Below are 18,045 nucleotides of genomic sequence, written 5' to 3'. Positions count from 1 at the left end.
TCCTCACGCACCCCTCTCCCTGTAGATGACCAAGATGCTGGACCTTCTAGAAGATTTCCTGGAATACGAGGGCTACAAATATGAGCGGATTGATGGTGGCATTACCGGGGGCCTCCGGCAAGAAGCGATCGACAGATTCAATGGTACCCACCCCACCCGAGGGTTCTGACTAGGACCCCACTTCAGCCTCCGCTCCAGGCCAGGTTCTTAGCTGGAACCCAACTCGTGTTGGGTGGACTCCACAAGTGACCGATGAAAGCTGACTAGTCCTTAGGTCATGACTGTGTTCTCTTAGGGTCCCTGGGGATTGAACCCCATGCCAGCACATGATAGGCAAGGGCTCTACCACTGAGCTACACCCCAACCTTTTTACTTATTATTATTTTTTAATTTTGAGACAGGGTTTTGATGGGTTGCCCAGGCTGACTTTGAACTTGTGATCCTCTTAGCCTCCCGGGTAGCTGGGATTATAGGTGTGCACCGCCATGCCTGGCTTCTTAGTTTTAAATGCTAAAAGGATTTGTCCTAACGGGCCTTCTGGGGTCTGTTGGGGTTTTAGGAATCCACTTGATAACACTTACTTTGAACAGAATTAGAAAAGGACAAGATGAAAGGCAGATGGGGGAGGGAAATTTCACCTTTGTCATCAAATGAAGCTGGTACTGAGGGTCTGACTGGCATGCTGGGCCTCTACTGTGGACACCAGATAAAGCCCAGTTACTAGCAGAGCCTGCCACTGACGCACATGGAGGGTGTAACTTCCGAGGGCCTGGCTGCTGGCCTCTCGAGGGCTCTGCCGATATTTGCCGGCTGCTGGTTTGGTTTTTGCTCATCTGGGCTTTAAAAATTGGCTTCCTTCTCATTCTGGCTTCCTCCCTTTGGACCAGAGCTCGGAGCGCTCATTGTCTGGGCCTAAGTGGCCCCAGGTGGGCTCCTCCCGCCTCCCTGAGTGCAGGTATGGCTGCCTGTCTGTGACGGGGTCACTGTCTTGTCCTGCTTCTTTGCCAGGGACCTGTTGCTGGGGTTTCTGCCCATGAAATCTCCTCCCACCCTCTGCCTGCCATCCATCTGTGCCCTGCTCAGGTGGCACCATTAACCCACCCTCACCTGTTGGCCTCTCTTTCTCAGCCCCCGGGGCCCAGCAGTTCTGCTTCCTCCTCTCGACCCGGGCGGGTGGCCTGGGCATCAACCTGGCCACGGCAGACACGGTCATCATCTACGACTCAGACTGGAACCCGCACAATGACATCCAGGTCTATGGCCCCCCTGCCACCCCCATCCTTTGTACCCCCTGACCGTGCTCCTGACTCCTCCCTAGTTCCCTAGGCCTCCCCCTGCGGTGGAGGCTTTGCCCCCCCCCCCCCCCCAATCCCTCATTGCACAGTGGAGGAAACAGACCCAAGAAGGCCGGGTTGTGCAAGGCACAGAGCAAGCTGGCTGCTAACCCTGGTTTGTCCTGTCACCCTCAGGACCAGCCCTTGCTGCCCTTGAAAGGTGGCTGTTTGTTTGCAACGTGTGCTCTGTGGTCCCATTTGCCGTCCCTTAGGGAGGTGCAGCCCCGTCTCCCCATGGCCCACCACCGTGTGGCTCCCTTTCCAGGCAGCACACAGACCACTCTCCCCTGCACGCACCGGCAGTCACAGTTAGTTCCACCTGCCAGGCGCATTTTCATCCAGTCCCAGCCTGGCTGCCACATCCACACAAGGCTGGGCATTCGGGTGACTCTCTCATGGTTATGAACTCATGGGAAGCTCCCCAGCCCACGGCACCCCACCCCATACCCAGCGTCCTCAGTCAGATCCTGGTACTGAGCTCCAGGTCTCCCCAGGCCTTCAGCCGTGCCCACCGCATTGGGCAGAACAAGAAGGTAATGATCTACCGCTTCGTAACCCGGGCCTCTGTGGAGGAGCGCATCACGCAGGTGGCCAAGCGCAAGATGATGCTCACCCACCTGGTGGTGCGTCCGGGCCTGGGCTCCAAGTCGGGGTCCATGACCAAGCAGGAGCTGGATGACATCCTCAAGTTCGGCACCGAGGAGCTCTTCAAGGACGACGTGGAGGGTGGGCCTCCCTTCTACAGGAGTCTGGTGGGGGTTCAAGGGTGACCCTGCGTGAGAAACCCCTGTCCAGGATCCCTACCAGTCCCACCATGCACAGCCTCACTCTCCTCAGCTCCTGCCCGTGTCTCCTTCCTCAGCGGGCCAGGGTGGCATCTGTCCACTGCCCACCAACCCTGAAGCCCCTCTGTGCCACCACACCAGTGCCCTTCCTCTGCCCTCCAGGTATGATGTCGCAGGGCCAGAGGCCTGTAACGCCCATCCCTGACGTGCAGCCCTCCAAGGGGGGAGCCCTGGCTGCTAGCGCAAAGAAAAAACACGGCAGCACCCCGCCAGGTAGGGAGGCCCACTTGAGTCCAGCCCAGAGCTGATCCCGTGGTGAAGGGGTTCTCCTGCTGCTCCCCCCAGGGAGTGGGGCTGTGGCACCTGTGCAGGTTACAGCCAGGTTTTCTCCCAACGGGTTGCTCTACTCCTTGGCTCAGTCTGGAAGAGACCAGAGGTTGGGCTTGAACACTCCCTCTGTCCCCATAACGCACTGTGTCTGCTGCTCAGGTGACAACAAGGACGTGGAGGACAGTAGTGTGATCCACTATGATGATGCGGCCATCTCCAAGCTGCTGGACCGGAACCAGGATGCCACCGACGACACGGAGCTACAGAACATGAATGAGTACCTCAGCTCCTTCAAGGTGGCGCAGTACGTGGTGCGCGAAGAGGATGGCGTGGTAAGGTCCCTGGACTGCCTCTGCCTTTCTGTCGGTGATCCTCTGCTGTGACTCTGCCCCATCAGGCCCCGCCCCTGCCAGGCCCCGCCCTTCACCTTGCTCCACCTGCCTGGCCCCGCCCTCTAGCCTATCAGGCCCTGCCCTGTGGCCTTGCTCCACCCACCAGGCCCCCCCCTCTAGCCTGTGCTCTGCCCATCAAGCTCCTCCCTCCAGCCCCAGCCCCCCCTCATCAGGCCCCGCCCTGCAGCCTTGCTCCACCCACAAGGACCTTCCCTCTTTAGTGCTCTGCTCATCAGGTCCCGCCCTGCCAGGCACCCCCCTGCGGCCTTAGTTTGGGGTCGCCCTCCACCACAGGCTGAGGCTGTGCAGAGGGAAGGACCATACAGCCACATCCTTGCTGTTGTCTTCCTCCTCCTCCCAGCACCGGCATTTGGGATGTACACATGGAACTGCCACCTCCTGTAGAGAGGCCTTTTCAGGGGTCTGGTGTCAGGCCTTTCCCCCCTGTCCACTGGGCCCCTCCCAGCCTTGCCTGGGGCTGCATCTGGCCTGGCTGGACCACTCCTGTCTGGAACACTCCTGCACTGCTGCCTGGAATCTTCTGCCTTCCCCACCCTGCAAACCCCCTTCTCCCACAAGAACCTTTACTTCTTCCTGAACTCCCCAGGCACCTCGTGCTAATTAATTGTCCTTCCCCTTCAAACCAGGAGCCTCCTGAGGGCAGGGGCTGGGCCTTGTCAGCCCTGTAACCTCACACAAGACCAGGAAATACTGTGTAGTGACTGAATGACTGCAGGAAGGGCAGGGAGAGGAAGACCTTTGGGTGGGTGGCAGGGAAGGCTTCCTGGAATAGGCAGGACTCTCAGTTGCTCCTTGAGCCCCAAGACGGTGGTGAGGTAAGGTTGATGGCGAGGCTCCCCAGACAGGCCAGGGATGCCTGTCCGGCCAGCTGTCCTGCTAGCCCCTGTGCCTGTGTCCCCAGGAGGAGGTGGAGCGGGAGGTGATCAAGCAGGAGGAGAACGTGGACCCTGACTACTGGGAGAAGCTGCTGCGGCACCACTACGAGCAGCAGCAGGAGGACCTGGCCCGCAACCTGGGCAAGGGCAAGCGCATCCGCAAGCAGGTCAACTACAATGACGCGTCCCAAGAGGACCAGGGTGTGTGCTGCGGCTGGGAGACCCGGGGGTTCTGGAATGTCAGAGGGCCATGTCTGCAGGAGCCCCTGTCTGGTGCAGTTCTGCAGGCAGGGAGGTGGCTGGGGAGGCTTCTGGGAGAAGGGGGCTGGGTGGGTTGGGGGTGTTAGGAGGGGAACGAGGCGGGTATCTGTCCAGTGACTTCTTGCACGTGGTGTGAGGTTGGGCAAGCCTTCCTAAGTCTGTTTCCCTGTCTGTAAAGTGGGATGGGATGGGGTCATTCTTAGTGTATTCCGTGGTGTGATTCCTAAGTAGTGGAGTTGAGCTGTTAAGTGAGCTCACAGGAAGTACCTGGTGACCGCTGTCAGTGTCACCGTCTTCGCTGGGCTGGGGTGTAGGGCTTGGCCTGGCCCTGGGGGTGCCGAGGGTTGGAGGTGGGCTTCTGTTTGCACACATGCGCTCTGCCTGCCTCCCTGCAGAGTGGCAGGATGAGCTCTCAGACAACCAGTCTGAGTATTCCATCGGCTCCGAGGATGAGGATGAGGACTTCGAGGAAAGACCAGAAGGGCAGAGTGAGTATCCGTGCTGGTGACCTGGTCGGCCGTGGGCCCCTGTGGGCCCTGGTCTGCCGTGGGGCGTGGCCGGGGTCCTACTAGAGGTAGTAGCAGGAGGATTCCTGAGGTGGGCTGGTGAGTGGGGTGGGGAGGGCCCCCTTGGCCCTACCTGAGGGTTTGTGGCGGCTTCTCCCCAGGTGGACGGCGGCAGTCCAGGAGGCAGCTGAAAAGTGACAGGGACAAGCCCCTGCCCCCTCTTCTTGCTCGAGTTGGCGGCAACATTGAGGTGGGGCCTGCCTGTTCCCCGTCTCTCCCAGTTCCCCGTCTCTCCCAGTTCCCCGTTCCTGCCACCCCTGGGGTATGGAGGAGGGGCTGGGGGCTTGTCCAGGGTCATATGCCAGGTAGAGGTGAGGCAGGGAGGGACCCCAGGGGCAGGCTCCCCCCACCTTCTTTCTCTCCCATCTCTGAGTTCTCTGTACCCACTGTCTCTGACCTGACCCACGCCTGCTCTCTGCCCTGCCCAGGTCCTCGGCTTCAATGCCCGACAGCGGAAAGCCTTTCTGAATGCCATCATGCGCTGGGGCATGCCGCCCCAGGACGCCTTCAACTCCCACTGGCTGGTGCGAGATCTCCGCGGGAAGAGTGAGAAGGAGTTTAGGTAAAGGGACCAAGGTGGTGGCCCAGGTGTGGCCTCCCAGTGTGTAGGCCCTCCCAGTATGCAGTCTGCTGCTGCCAGGCTCAGGACATCTGGAAAGTTCACTGTCGTGTGGTCTTGGAGGGGTGCTGGTGGGGTGGCTGGCAGAAACGCTAGCCGGCCTGTCTGCCTAGCCCGGCTGGCAACACTACAGTGGGGGACATCTGGGTCTTCCAGGGTGGGGTCATCCTAGGAGGGCTCCTCCCATCCTCTCCCAGAGCCTGGCCCAGCAGGCCAGGTTGGGAGGTGAGCTGTGGTTGACATTTCCAGCCAAGTGGTCCCCTGGGGTCCTGCCAGCCTCCTCAGAGGGTCCTTGATGGCCCCCCACCCCCTGAGCCCCAGTCCCCCCACCACCCCAGAGCCTATGTGTCCCTCTTCATGCGGCACCTGTGTGAGCCGGGGGCGGACGGCGCGGAGACCTTTGCGGACGGCGTGCCCCGGGAGGGCCTCTCCAGGCAGCACGTGCTCACGCGCATCGGGGTCATGTCACTGGTTAGGAAGAAGGTGGGTGAGTAAGCCTCCACAGCGCCCTTCCTGGTGCCTTCCTGGGTTCCTGGCATTGTCCCTGGGGGTCAGCAGCAGAGGGCAAGGCAAGTGCCCGGCCCAGGCCACATGGCTGCCCAGGGTCTGAGCCAGCCCAGAGGAATCCCAGAAGCCTTTCTGGGTGAGGGGCCCAGATGGTGGAGACAAGGATGGTGGGTCCCAGGGTAGAGGACACACAGGGTGACGGGGTGCAGGGGGCGCTGGCCGGGGAGTTTGTGCTCAGGAGTGTGTCTGCCTCGGCGGAGGCAGCACTCACCTGAGCCTGTGGCAGTCCAGTCCTGTGACTGCCCCTGGGCTTTTGGGCTGAGCTTCGACCACCACCCTCCCTGCTTCTCCCCCATGGCCCCAGGTTCAGGAGTTTGAGCACGTCAATGGGAAGTATAGCACGCCGGACTTGGTCCCCGAGGGACCTGAGGGCAAGAAGCCTGGAGAGGTCATCTCCTCGGACCCCAACACGCCGGTGCCTGCCAGCCCTGCTCATCTCCCACCAGCCCCACTGGGCTTGCCAGGTCTGAGTCTGGGCGAGCAGGGGCGGCATCTGGGTCACAGGAAGTGGCAAGACCACAGTAGCCTTGAGTCCTGTGCGCAGTCCATGAAGGACGTACCTGGAGAAGTATCTCTACGAGTGTGTGGGGTTCTTCTTTTTCTCTTGTTTTTGTGCAGTAGTGGGATTGAACCCGGGGGCACTCTTTCCATTGGGCTACACCCCAGCCCTGTTCATTTTTTGAGACACGGTAGCTGGGATGACGGGCCTGAGGCACCACGTCCAGCCGAGGGTTTTTCTTATTAGATCTAATCTGCCCGCGTACCACACGGCGCCCTCTGAAGCATGCTGGCCGGTGGCTCTGCTGTACTTGCAGGGTCCTGCAGTGGTCACTGCTTCCATTGCCAGAACACTCTCATCCACCCAAAAGAAGCCCGTGCTCACCAGCAGTCCCTGCCGGTCTCCCCTCCCCAGCCCTGGGCAGCTGCTGGTGTGCTTCTGTCTGGATTTGCCTGTTCTGGACATCTCAGATGAACCGGTCTCACACTCTGTGGCCTTTGCTGGCTGGCTCCTCTCAGGGAGCATTGCATTCCAAGGGTTGTCCACACCGCGGCACGGATGGTTCTCCAGTCCTCCTGGGGCCCAGTGGCATTCTCTGTAGGGATCCACCACCCCGTGTCCGTTCATCCGTTGATGGGCAGCTGGGTGACTTCCGCGTCCTGGCTGGCGTGGATGATGCGAGCGATTGCACCCGTGTCTTTGTGTGGACACAGGCTCTCATTTCTCTCCGTTGTCTTTTCGTTCACTCTTGGGCAGACACCTGGGAGTGGGTTGCTGGGTCATATGGGAGCTGCCAGCCTGTTTTCCGGAGTGGCCACACCATTTTATTCCTGCCGGTGATGTGTGAGGGTTCCCATTTCTCCGTGTTCTCACCAAACTCAGGAAACTGGTTGTCCGACAGGATTCCAGCTCCCTGGTGGTGAAGTGCCGGCTCATGGTGGTTTGATTTGCGTTTTCCTGGTGGCTGAGCGAGTTGAGCATCTTTTCACGTGCTTATTGGCTATTTTTTGTGTCTATTTTGAAGAAATGTCTTTTCAAGCTGAACTCAGTGGTGCACCCCTGTAGTCCCTCAGGAGGCTGAGGCAGGAGGATGGAAAGTTGAAGACCAGCCCCAGCAACTTAGCAAGACCCTGCCTCAGAATAAAAACTGAAAAGGACTGGGATGTAGCTCAGTGGTAAAGTGCCTCTGGGTTCAATCCCTAATACCAGGAAAAAAAGTATTTTCAGAAAAAAAAAGTATTTTCAGATTCTTTACCCATTTTTAATTGGGCTGTTTGTCTCCAGATGTCCTTTTGGTGATCCGTGTGCTTATTCAGGCAAAGTGCCTTCCTCAGTTGGGCCTGACAGGCCTGGGGCAGACACCTGTCCCCAGGCTTAGGAGGTGGATGTGTTGGAGCTGGCCTCTGGCTCTGCCCTGAACTCCGTGTGACTTAGGGCAGGTCACCCACCCTGAGCCTCAGTTTCCCGTGTGTAACGGGGATGAGACGGTACCTCTCCCTCCTGGAGCCCCTAGTTGTGTGGGGACCTGACAGTGGGGAGGGGACTCACTTGTCTAACGGCACACAGACAGGGTGGACCAAACCCAGGCTTCCTGGCTCCTGGCTGGGATGTTGGACAGTCACCATGTGAACCAGCACCTCACGCCTAGTGGTGTACCCAAGAGGGATCAAAACCTGCTTCCACCCTCCTCACCCGCCTCCTGCCGGGGGCAGCCACTGCTATCTGCAGCCCTGTCCTGACAGCCCCTGACTTTGGCCTCACTGGGCCCAACGTCCTACGTGGGTCTCTGACTAGAGGCCAGACCTGTGCTCTCTGGTGTACCTGGGAATCCTGCCCACTTCTCCTGAAAGTTCTGGTCCTCGTGGAGCCTCCTGAGGACCAGGCCCCGTCTGTCTGGCCTGCAGTCCCACTCCCTACCCTTCTACTTTTCACCTGAGCCCCTGTCTGTCTCGGATCTTTTCTATGTTCTAAGCACCAGGGGTGCTTTGCTGCTGAGCTACATCCTCAGCCCTTTTTATTTTTTGGGGGTGGGGGCTCACTAGGTTCCTGGGGTTGGTCTGGAACTTACGATCGTCCCTCCTCAGCCTCCAGAGTCGCTGGGATCGCAGGTGTGCGCCACCGCGCCTGCTCACTGCTTCCCTGTAATCTTTCAGACAAAATGGAAACACAGCTGGGCTTCGTGGATGAGAAGGAGCCAATGGTGCAGAAGCCAAAGAAGCCCTTGGATGTCCAGGTACACAGGCTGCTGGTGTCTGGGCCTGAAGCAGGCGTTGGGTGAGGTGGGGGCTAGGGACCCTCTCGGGCCTTGCCCAGCCATGAGGACCCAGGCACCCTTGCTCCCAGTTTGAGGCCTCTGGATGGGAGGGGAGCAGGCTGGAGCACGTGCCGGGAGGCAGGGTCGTGGGCCCCGCCCTCCTTTCCCGCTGAGGCCCCCAGCCTGTCCTCTCCAGGCCCTGCCAACTGCCCTGGACAGAGGGGAGGGTGAGGACAAGCACGAGAGCTCAGACAACAAGGAGAGAGCCCGAGAGGAGCGGCCAGAGGAGGTGGAGAAGGCCCAGCCCTCCCCGGAGCAGCTGCCCAAAGGTAGGGCCTTCCAGGTGCCCTCCCAGCGGTCGGTGTGCTCTCTGGCCTCAGCAGGGCAGGCCGCTGGGTGGACCGTGCTGCTCTCCCTTTCTCTCTGCTGAGGGTAGACCTGGCAGGCTGCATGAGGGCAGGGCAGGGCAGGGGCTCAGGTCTCTGCACGTGGACTCTCACCTTTCCTGCCATACGGGGCGTGAGGATTGGTGACTTCTAACTCGGGTGCATTCTGGTTTGGAAATATGAGTCTGTGGATACTGTTGAAACCTGCCTTCTGGCTTTACAGGTCAACCTTTGGTGAATGTTTTGTGTGTGCTTGAAAAGAGTGTCCATTTCTAACTGCTGGGGGCAGGTTCTGAGTATGGGCATGAGCATTAGGTAGGGCTTGCTCAGGACCCCATGGGATGTGTCCTTGCTGGGAAGTAGTTGACTGGCTGCTTTCTGAGAGACTCTGTTGACCCTGCCCTGGGATGAGGGGTCCACCTCTGTCCTTGCAGTGCCCGGTTCTGGATTCTGCTTCCCGTGATTTGAGGCTGGGTGTCAGGTGTTCATCTGTTCGGGTGTTTCTTATTTTTCTGGTGACGCGGGCGTCTAATTCTCCTGTAGTAGTGATTATCTCTCCTGATCCATTTTGCCTTGAAGTTTATTATGCTGATTTCTATTGACCATCTGTTGAATGTACACTATATGCCCTTTTTCTATCTCCATTTAAAAAATAAAAACCATTCTGGTTGGGATGTGATTCACGTGCAGGAGTCCATGCATTTCAAGTGTACCTCCCGCCCACGGGTCTTGAGGACATTCACAGACTTGTGTGACCATCACGGCTGTCTAATTCCACAACATTTCCATCGCGCTGGAGAGAAGCTGCTTACCCATTCCCAGTCCCTCCCCATTTCTTCCTCTCCCCAGTTCCTGGCAATCGCTACTCTATTTTCCGTCTCCGTGGATTCGCCTCCTTGGAATGTTTCATGTAAACAGAACCATAAAACACGCTGGTCTTCTGTGTCTGGCTTCCTTTGTTTAAGCACGGTGTTTTTAAAGCTTATCCGTGTCATAGAAGGCTGGTTTCCTTTCTGTAGCCAAGTGATTTCCCGTTGACTAGGTTGGTGGGTTTGTTTATCCGTTCATAGCTGATGGATTTGGGGTTGTGCCTACCTTCAGCTATTGTGAAGGATTCTAGTGTGAACATACGTGCCCGTGTTTTTGTGTGAATGTGGGTTTTTGTTTCTCTTGGGTGTCCACCTGGGAGGAGCCTTGCTGGATCGTACGGCAGCTGTTTCATATTTTGAGGAACGGTGAATTGTTCTCCCACGTGCTGACCAGTTTACATGCCTACCAGCAAGGCGTGAGGGTTGCCCCGTGTGCTAGTCAACACTTGTTCTTATCTGTCTTGATTATAGCCATCCTAGGGGTGAGAATCGGTCTCCTGTTGTGGTTCCTGTTTGTACTCCATTTGTGCCTGAAGATGTACTTTTTCAGGTGCTTATGGCCCGTGGGTATATATGTTTGAGAAATGTCTTTTCAGATTCTTTGCCCATTCTAAGATTTTGTGGTTTGTCTTCTTATTGTTGACTTGTAAGGGTTCTCCCCCCTCCCAAGTGCTCTACCATTGTGTTTTAGGCATCTCTTACAAACCCTGTAGAGGACTCTCTAGTTTAAATCTCTGTCTTTTGGCAGGGAAGTTTGATCTCTTCACATTTATTGTAGGAATTAGATAGTTGGATGAATTTGTATCTTGTTTTTATATGACTCTTGCCTTTTTTTTTCCTCCCCTCTTGCCATCTCTTGAAATGATCACATTTTCTTCATAGTTCTCTTTCCTCCCGACTCGTTTGGAACGTTTATGGTTGATTCTGTTCTGCAGTGTTGATTTTTACCACACAGCTCTCCTGAATCGCATCGAGACCGTGGACTGTTAGCTGTAGTTCACTTCCCTCCCCTCTGCTCTGTTGCTCTTGCCCTGAATTTTAGTTTCAGTTTGCTTTGACGTCCCCATGTTGGCTGATGTCCCTCTGACCCTCTGATCCTTGTTTAGGTCTTCACAGTCTCTTTGCTTTTGTGTGTGCTCACCTGTCCCGCACTGCTTCACTAAAGTCCCCTTTCTAACACACCCTTTAATGGTGCTTCCCACAAATTCCTGTGGATTGTTTCCCTTTCCCCTTGAATGATGGTAAGGCTGAGGTGGGCCGGGGATTTCCCCTTAGCCCTTTGAAGATATCTCCTTTTTATTCTGGCTTTCATTGTGCTGCTGGGGAGGACGCTACCAGTGAATTGTGGATCCTTTGGAGGACATCTGTCTTTACTCTTATTTTCTACCGTTAAAAGACTTTTTTTGTGTGTGTGGTGCTGGGGGTTGAACCCAGGGCCTTGTGCGTGCTAGGCAAGCACTGTACCATTGAGCCACATCCCCAGCCTCAAAAGGCTGCTTTTAAGATTTTCTCTGTCTTTGGCGATGTGTGGTTTCAATACAGTGAAATTCCTGCCCTGCTTGAGATTCCCTGATTCTCAAAGCAAAGCTTGTAGGTCCTAGATCAAGTGTGGGAAACTCCCGGTCATTCCCTCTTTGCAAACTGTCTGCTCCATCACAGTTCTTTCCTCCTGGAATTCCTATAACTCGTGGATCCATTCACTTTCCAACAAGATGTAGAGCGAGCTGACTGTCAGTCACTGTTCCAGGTGCTGGGACACAACCCGTGAACCAGAACCGCTCCTGGCTCATCTCTTGCCATTTGTGCCCTGGTGTGAGACGTGAGCAACACCAATAAGTAGAAGAGACTTTGGATGCTCTGAAGAAAGCAGGGGACCAGGACGGGCAGCGGCAGGGGTGCGAGCAGCCCTTCACATCTTGCTGCCTTCTTGCCTTTCTCTGCACCATTTCTGGGTACTCCTCCGACCCAGCTTCGGGTATCCTGGCTTGACCTGGCTGTGTCTCCGGCTTCCCATTTGCTCCGCTCTGTGGCCGCGTAGCGCATGACTGCACACCCGAGGGCTCAGAACAGTGCATGTGTTAGCTCCCAGCTCTCGGGTCAGAAGACAGGCAAGGGCACGGCCAAGTCCTCTTCTGGAGGTCTTGGAGATGGAGATCTGTCGATTTCCCTTCCCTTTAACCATTCCAGACACTGTTTTGGCTGGGCCAGGCTCCCCCCTGAAGGTTCTAGGGAGAAAGCACTTCCAAACTCATTCTTGTTTACTGACGTTGGTCTCTTGAGGTTGGAGGACTTGGAGGACTGAGGTCCCATTTCCTTGCTGGCACCACCTGGGGGCCACATGCGGCCAGCAGCCACCTGCGTTTCTTGATGTGTCAAGCCAGCTCCACCCTCAAGGCAGCAAGGGGCCACAGGGCCTCTCCTGCATCGGGCCTCTGCCTGCCTTTTCTGTGGCCGGCCTGAGAGGGCTCCCTGCTTTTAAAGAGCTTTGTGATGGGGTCAGGCCCACTCAGGTAATCCCCTGTTTTAAGGTCACTGTGCCACGTGGCATACCCTACTTATGGGAGTGGAATCCATCATATTCCATCCTGGGGACTTTGAGGGCATCTTAGAATTCTGTTCCCAATTGTGAATTTCATCTCTACAAGTTGTCTGGCTTTTCCAGTTTGTTTTGTTTGTTTTTGGTACAGGGAATTGACCACTGAGCCGCATCCCTAACCCTTTTTATTTTTTATTTTGAGACTGGGTCTTGCTTAGTTGTTTAGGGCCTCACTAAGTTGCTGAGGCTGGCCTTGATCTTGCAATCTTCCTGCCTCAGCCTCCTGAGTCTCTGGATTATAGGTGTACGCCACTACCCCTGGCTCCCTGATTGTTCTTTTTTTTTTGGTGCTGGGGATTGAACCCAGGGGCACTTTATCATTGAGTCACATCCTTGGCCCTTTTTAATATTTTATTTAGAGAAGGGTCTTCCTGAGTTGCTTAGGGCCTCACTAAGTTGCTGAAAGCCAGCTTTGAACTTGGGATCCTCCTGCCTCAGTCTCCTTAGCTGCAGGGATTACAGGCGTGCTGCACTACACCTGGCTCCCAGCTTGTTTTTGGTCTTATTCTTCCCCTGTGGGCTCTGTTCTTTCTGTCGATTTCCCTTCCCTTTAACCGTTCCAGACACTCTGGCTTTAGTGCCTGTCTCCTGGTTTTATCACCTCCTGGTGACACGGCTGCTCACTGACTCCCTGCTGGGTTGCCTAGGTGGATGGATGGTGGTTTTCCAGGTTCTGGATGTCACCTGGACAGTGTCATGTCCCTCCCCCTTTATTTCCAAGTGCTTGGGGCCCAGTGGTCCCACTAGTAGATTTGCTGGTCTGGGACCAGTTTCTATGATGCTGTCTTTGCTGGGACTCGACGGTTATGGCCCTGCAGCCTGGGGGTCCTAGACTTTGGGTTTGGGCTCCTCAGGAGGACCTTCTTCCCCTGGGGCTCTGCTGGAGATGGGCTTCTGGTTGTGCCTGTCGGATGGGACGTGCACTCACAGAACAGACTGGTCGGAGGGCGCTGGCTTAGCTGCAGTGCTCTGCGTCCTTTGGGCTGACCCATCTGTCCTGCTGAGGTGTTGAGACCCAGCCCCAGCAACCCCATTCCTGGTGGTTAATGACCCCCTGCTGGGGCCACCAAATGCCAGCTCATGTATCCCTGGCTTTAATTTCTTCTTTATTTCTGGCTCCTGATGACTTTCTTTTCTTTTACTGAACTCACTTTTTTTTTTAATTTGAGGAGTCAGGGTCTTGCTGTATTGTCCAGACTGGCCTTGAATTCCTGGGCTCAGTGAGCCTCCCTGGGACCACCCCACTCAGATCTCCTGTGTTGATTGCTTTTTTAGTGATGTGATTTTTTTTTTTTTTTGTGTGTGTGTGTGTATCATCTGTTTGTGGTGCTGGGGGTCTGAGCCCTGGCCCTGCAAACGCTAGGCAAGCCCTCTGCTGCTAAGCTGTCCCCAGCCCCATTAATACAATCTATTCTGCCTGGCACTTGTGGATGTTTTAAGAGGAGTTCCACAGAACTGTGGCCTGCCCAGTGGCTGGACTTCACATCCTTTGGTTTTTAGTGCAAGAAGGTAATTCCAGACTATGGTTTGCAGATGGGGACAGGGCAAGCCTCTGGAGTGGGTGTCCAGGCCTGGACTTCCAGAGCTCATGGATATGGACTTCAGGTAGATGCATGGGGTTCTTTGACCTTCTGAGCCTCCACCTGTGAACCCTCTTTATCTTGCAGAGGAAGTGCCTCCTGAGAAGGAGAGAGCGCTGGACAAGCTGGAGCTAGGCTTGAGTCACAGCAGAGGGGACGGCAGCGACTGCAGGCCAGGTTTGGGGCTTTTCTGCCTTCTGCCTTGTGTCCTTTGGGCCCTGATGGTCCTCCCGGGCCCTGGTCAATCATCTTATTGGAGCTGGGCATGGGAGCCTGGACTCATCAGTCCCTGGTAGCACAGTGGTCTGCTCCCTGGAAATGGACTCCCTGCTCTCTCCTGGCCCTTCCATGTCCCCTAGGGAGGGAGAGACCTGGTCACAGATCTTGGTTTGGAGGATTTTGGGGTTCAGCTTTGCATATGATAGGTGCTGTAAATCCTAGAACATTGTTCCTCTGGACCCCTGCTTGCCTTTGGGCCCTGGCCAGTGCCTTGGATGGAGAGTTAACATGATCTCAAGATCTTTTTTTTTTTTTTTAAATATTTGTTTTAGTTGTAGGTGGACACAATAACCTTAATTTAATTTTTATGTGATTCTGAGGATCGAACAGTGTCTCAAGTGTGCTGGGCAAGTGCTCTGCCACTGAGCCACAACCTCAGCCCAGTTAACGAGATCTTTCCACTCACAGATGACCCCAAAGCTGAGGAGAAGGAGCCCGCTGAGACCCAGCAAAACGGTGACAGAGAGGAGGACGATGAGGGGAAGAAGGAAGAGAAGAACGGGAAGTTCAAATTCATGTTCAACATTGCCGACGGGGGCTTCACGGGTATGGAGGGGCAGAGAGCTGGGGCTGTTGCTGTCCCTGACCGTGGGCCCCAGGAGCTGGGCAGGTGTTACTTTATGCTAGAGGGTGAGTGGTTGAGGAAAGTCTGTCTCATGTCCTGTCCTAGTACATCGGAGCCTTGAACTCTGGGGTGGTGTGAAGGGCCAGTGTTGGGGGAGCGCTTCCAGCCCACCGCTGAGACAGCAGAGTGGGGGCTCCTCTCATTCTGTTCGTTGGCCGTTTTCCCAGAGCTGCATACATTGTGGCAGAATGAGGAACGTGCCGCCGTGTCCTCGGGAAAGATCTATGACATCTGGCACCGGCGCCATGACTACTGGCTGCTGGCGGGCATCGTGACGTATCCTTGGGCAGAACAGGCCGGGCGGGTGCTGGCCCCTGGCTCTGGGAACCTCAGCAGGAGCCCTCTGAAGGCTCTGTGGGGACCCTGTAGCGCCTTCTCCTAGCTTCCAGGGATGCCCTGGCACTCACACGCGGGCTCTGTGGTCTGGTCCAGACTTCCCTCCTCTTACCTGGACATGGTCTACGTGGCCTCTTCTCCATCACGCCTCTGAGACTGCTTCCAGCACAGGCCCTGGGTGTTGGCACTTGGGCCTACCCACCCTGGTTATTGGGGTGGAGGAAGTGGCCATGATGGGGTCCCTGTGCCATGTCTGGCACACTGAGGACACCTGTCACTGCCTGAAGAGATTGTCCCCATTGCCCCCCATCAACATGCTCCTCTTTAGCTGAGACTATGACGTGCCTGAGGGCAAGAGCTGGGTGCCAAGCCTCAGGCTGTTCCCTCCACCCCAGCTGCCAGCCCCACCCCTCCCTGTGGCCAGCTTTGTCCTTAACGGTGCCTGCAGGCATGGCTATGCCCGCTGGCAGGACATCCAGAATGACCCGAGGTACATGATCCTCAATGAGCCCTTCAAGTCTGAGATCCACAAGGGCAACTACCTGGAGATGAAGAACAAGTTCCTGGCCCGCAGGTTCAAGGTCAGTCCTCGGCAGGGCCAGAGGTGGGCGGGGCATGGAGAGGGGCCTGAGGCGAAGGCCTAGGTGGAGGACGTCTTCCTCCTTCCTGCCTGGGCCTGGCTGGGCGCTGGTGGAGGAGGAGCGTGGCCGTCCAGGAGGAGGGGCCAGCCAACCTCTCACCCCCCAGCTGCTGGAGCAGGCGCTGGTCATCGAGGAGCAGCTCCGGAGGGCCGCGTACCTCAACATGACCCAGGACCCCAACCACCCAGCCATGGCCCTCAACGCCCGCCTGGCCGAGGTGGAGTGCCTTGCCGAGAGCCACCAGCACCTGTCCAAGGAGTCCCTTGCCGGGAACAAGCCTGCCAATGCTGTCCTGCACAAGGGTGAGCCGTCCTGGGCAAGGGCACCCTGGGCGGGGGGCGGGGGCGGAAGGTCCGTCCCAGGGCCTGGCCTCCTGGGTCAGCCTGGGCAGCCCCTCACTGAGGGGAAACTGAGCCTCCTTTCTTGGACCTGTGAGCAGGCCCTGGGCTGGGTAGGTAACAGGCCACAGGATTTAAAGCCTCATGATTGTGGAGCCTGATATGCACCTCCCTTCGGTTCTCACGAACCCAGGGAGGTGAAGCCGCGTGTCCTCTGTGTGCTAGTGAGCCTGGCCCTGTGAGCCCTGCATCCTGTCCCTGGTGTTGGACCAGGGCTGTGGCCTCCTGGGGAGGCTCTTTGTGGAGGGAAACCCCGTGTTTCTGCTTTGCCTCTGCCAGAGCAGGGGCCCCTGGAGTTTTTTGGAAAGCCCACTGATCCCCCAGTTGGCCACAGGGCTTCCTGCGCCTGGCGAGGGCGCCCCCTGGTGTCCGATGCTGGGGTGCCGTAACACACCCTTGTAAACCAGGGCTGGCCTGGCTGCTGCGTGGGCGGCACCAGCCAGCAAGCCCCTCCATTCCTGGGCCCTCCTGCCCTGCAGTCCTGAACCAGCTGGAGGAGCTGCTGAGTGACATGAAGGCAGATGTGACGCGCCTGCCCTCCATGTTGTCACGCATCCCCCCGGTGGCTGCCCGCTTGCAGATGTCAGAGCGCAGCATCTTGAGCCGCCTGACCAACCGTGCCGGGGACCCCACCATCCAGCAGGTCAGGTTCAGACTGCATGCCGTGGGGCCAGCCCCTCGGGCGCCCGTGCCCCAGCTGGGGCTGGGTGGGTGCTGAGCGGCACCTGTAAAGCTGAATCCTTGCCTCCAGGGCGCTTTTGGCTCCTCCCAGATGTACAACAACAACTTTGGGCCCAACTTCCGGGGCCCTGGACCGGGAGGGATTGTCAACTACAACCAGATGCCCCTAGGGCCCTATGTGACCGGTAGGTGTCCCTCCACTTCCGGGCAGCATGCACACGGTGCCCTGCCAGGGCCCAGCCTGCCGCCTGCTGCGGATGCCCAGCAAGCCACCGTGTTCTCTCTCTTTGGCAGATATCTAGCCGTCCCTGTGACTTCCCCCTGTTGCAGCGCTCATTTCCAGCTGAGGTGAGGTCCCTCCTGGCTGCTCCCCTGTCCTGCGCCCACCCGGCCAGCTTGGCAAGTCAGGCCTGGCTAGAACTAGCCCGTCCATGTGCTTGATTCTGGTCCCTAAGCCTCGGGGTCTTCACTGCCTCGGGGTCTTCACTGCCTCGGGGTCTTCACTGCCACGGGCTTTGGGAGTCACCCCCTGGCCTGGACCCCTCCACCCAGCCTCCCTTTGCCCTGGGACCACCTTGGGCCAGGCTGTCTGCCATGGGAGGCTGGGTGGCAGGACACAGAGGACCCAGTGGACCTGGAGAGACCCTGTGTGTGCACCTCCGTCTTTGTACTTCCATGTACACCTGTGTTCTTGGTGGTGAATTGGGACAGTTGCCCCAGAGCAGTGCCCTGTCCTGCCTTGACTGTCCTGCTCAGTGGGGTACTGCGGGCAGTTATGTCTTGTTTCATACCCTCACTGAAAGCTTGAGGAGTGTTCCTGGAATGGAGAGGAGGGCTATCACAGACTAACTGCCAGCTCTTGCCACCTCCTTCACTGGGACCACCAGCTTACCCTGAGTTCTATCCCCATAAGAGCAGACAGGACAGTTTGGTCACCCCACTAGAGACTGAGGAGAGCTGTCCAGCACTCTGGGTACAGCTCACAGCCTGGCCAGTGGCCTGTTCTGGGAGGACTTGGGGTGGGAGCCCCCTCTGACCACAGTTGCATGGTCAGCTGTAGGCTCTGGGGTATCTCTGGCCACCTGGCCACCTAGACACATAACCCACTGACCTGCTTTTTGCAGCCACGCTTACCGGGCCACCTGCCTGAC

The 18,045-nt window shown here is 57.1% G+C and overlaps 1 protein-coding gene across 1 annotated transcript in view; it reads left to right on the top strand.

Moving 5' to 3' along the window:
* The window catches only part of Chd5 (chromodomain helicase DNA binding protein 5), a 55,917-nt gene extending 37,872 nt beyond the window's left edge, over positions 1-18,045 (top strand). Inside the window, exons 21-42 of the mRNA XM_027947646.2 lie at positions 26-143; positions 1,129-1,253; positions 1,829-2,060; positions 2,282-2,392; positions 2,609-2,781; positions 3,764-3,938; positions 4,394-4,486; positions 4,666-4,754; positions 4,993-5,126; positions 5,522-5,666; positions 6,055-6,214; positions 8,403-8,482; positions 8,700-8,832; positions 14,022-14,111; positions 14,622-14,759; positions 15,006-15,114; positions 15,623-15,755; positions 15,922-16,117; positions 16,693-16,856; positions 16,965-17,079; positions 17,189-17,242; positions 18,019-18,045. Of these exons, the coding sequence (XP_027803447.2) occupies positions 26-143; positions 1,129-1,253; positions 1,829-2,060; positions 2,282-2,392; positions 2,609-2,781; positions 3,764-3,938; positions 4,394-4,486; positions 4,666-4,754; positions 4,993-5,126; positions 5,522-5,666; positions 6,055-6,214; positions 8,403-8,482; positions 8,700-8,832; positions 14,022-14,111; positions 14,622-14,759; positions 15,006-15,114; positions 15,623-15,755; positions 15,922-16,117; positions 16,693-16,856; positions 16,965-17,079; positions 17,189-17,196 (2,721 nt within the window). The 3' untranslated portion in view covers positions 17,197-17,242; positions 18,019-18,045. The remainder of the gene's footprint in view (positions 1-25; positions 144-1,128; positions 1,254-1,828; positions 2,061-2,281; positions 2,393-2,608; positions 2,782-3,763; positions 3,939-4,393; positions 4,487-4,665; positions 4,755-4,992; positions 5,127-5,521; positions 5,667-6,054; positions 6,215-8,402; positions 8,483-8,699; positions 8,833-14,021; positions 14,112-14,621; positions 14,760-15,005; positions 15,115-15,622; positions 15,756-15,921; positions 16,118-16,692; positions 16,857-16,964; positions 17,080-17,188; positions 17,243-18,018) is intronic.

Source organism: Marmota flaviventris, chromosome 10 (genome assembly GCF_047511675.1).
Source record: "Marmota flaviventris isolate mMarFla1 chromosome 10, mMarFla1.hap1, whole genome shotgun sequence".
NCBI lineage: Eukaryota > Metazoa > Chordata > Mammalia > Rodentia > Sciuridae > Marmota > Marmota flaviventris.
The sequence above is the reverse complement of the archived record's forward strand: the minus strand, read 5'-3'. Positions and strand labels throughout refer to the sequence as shown.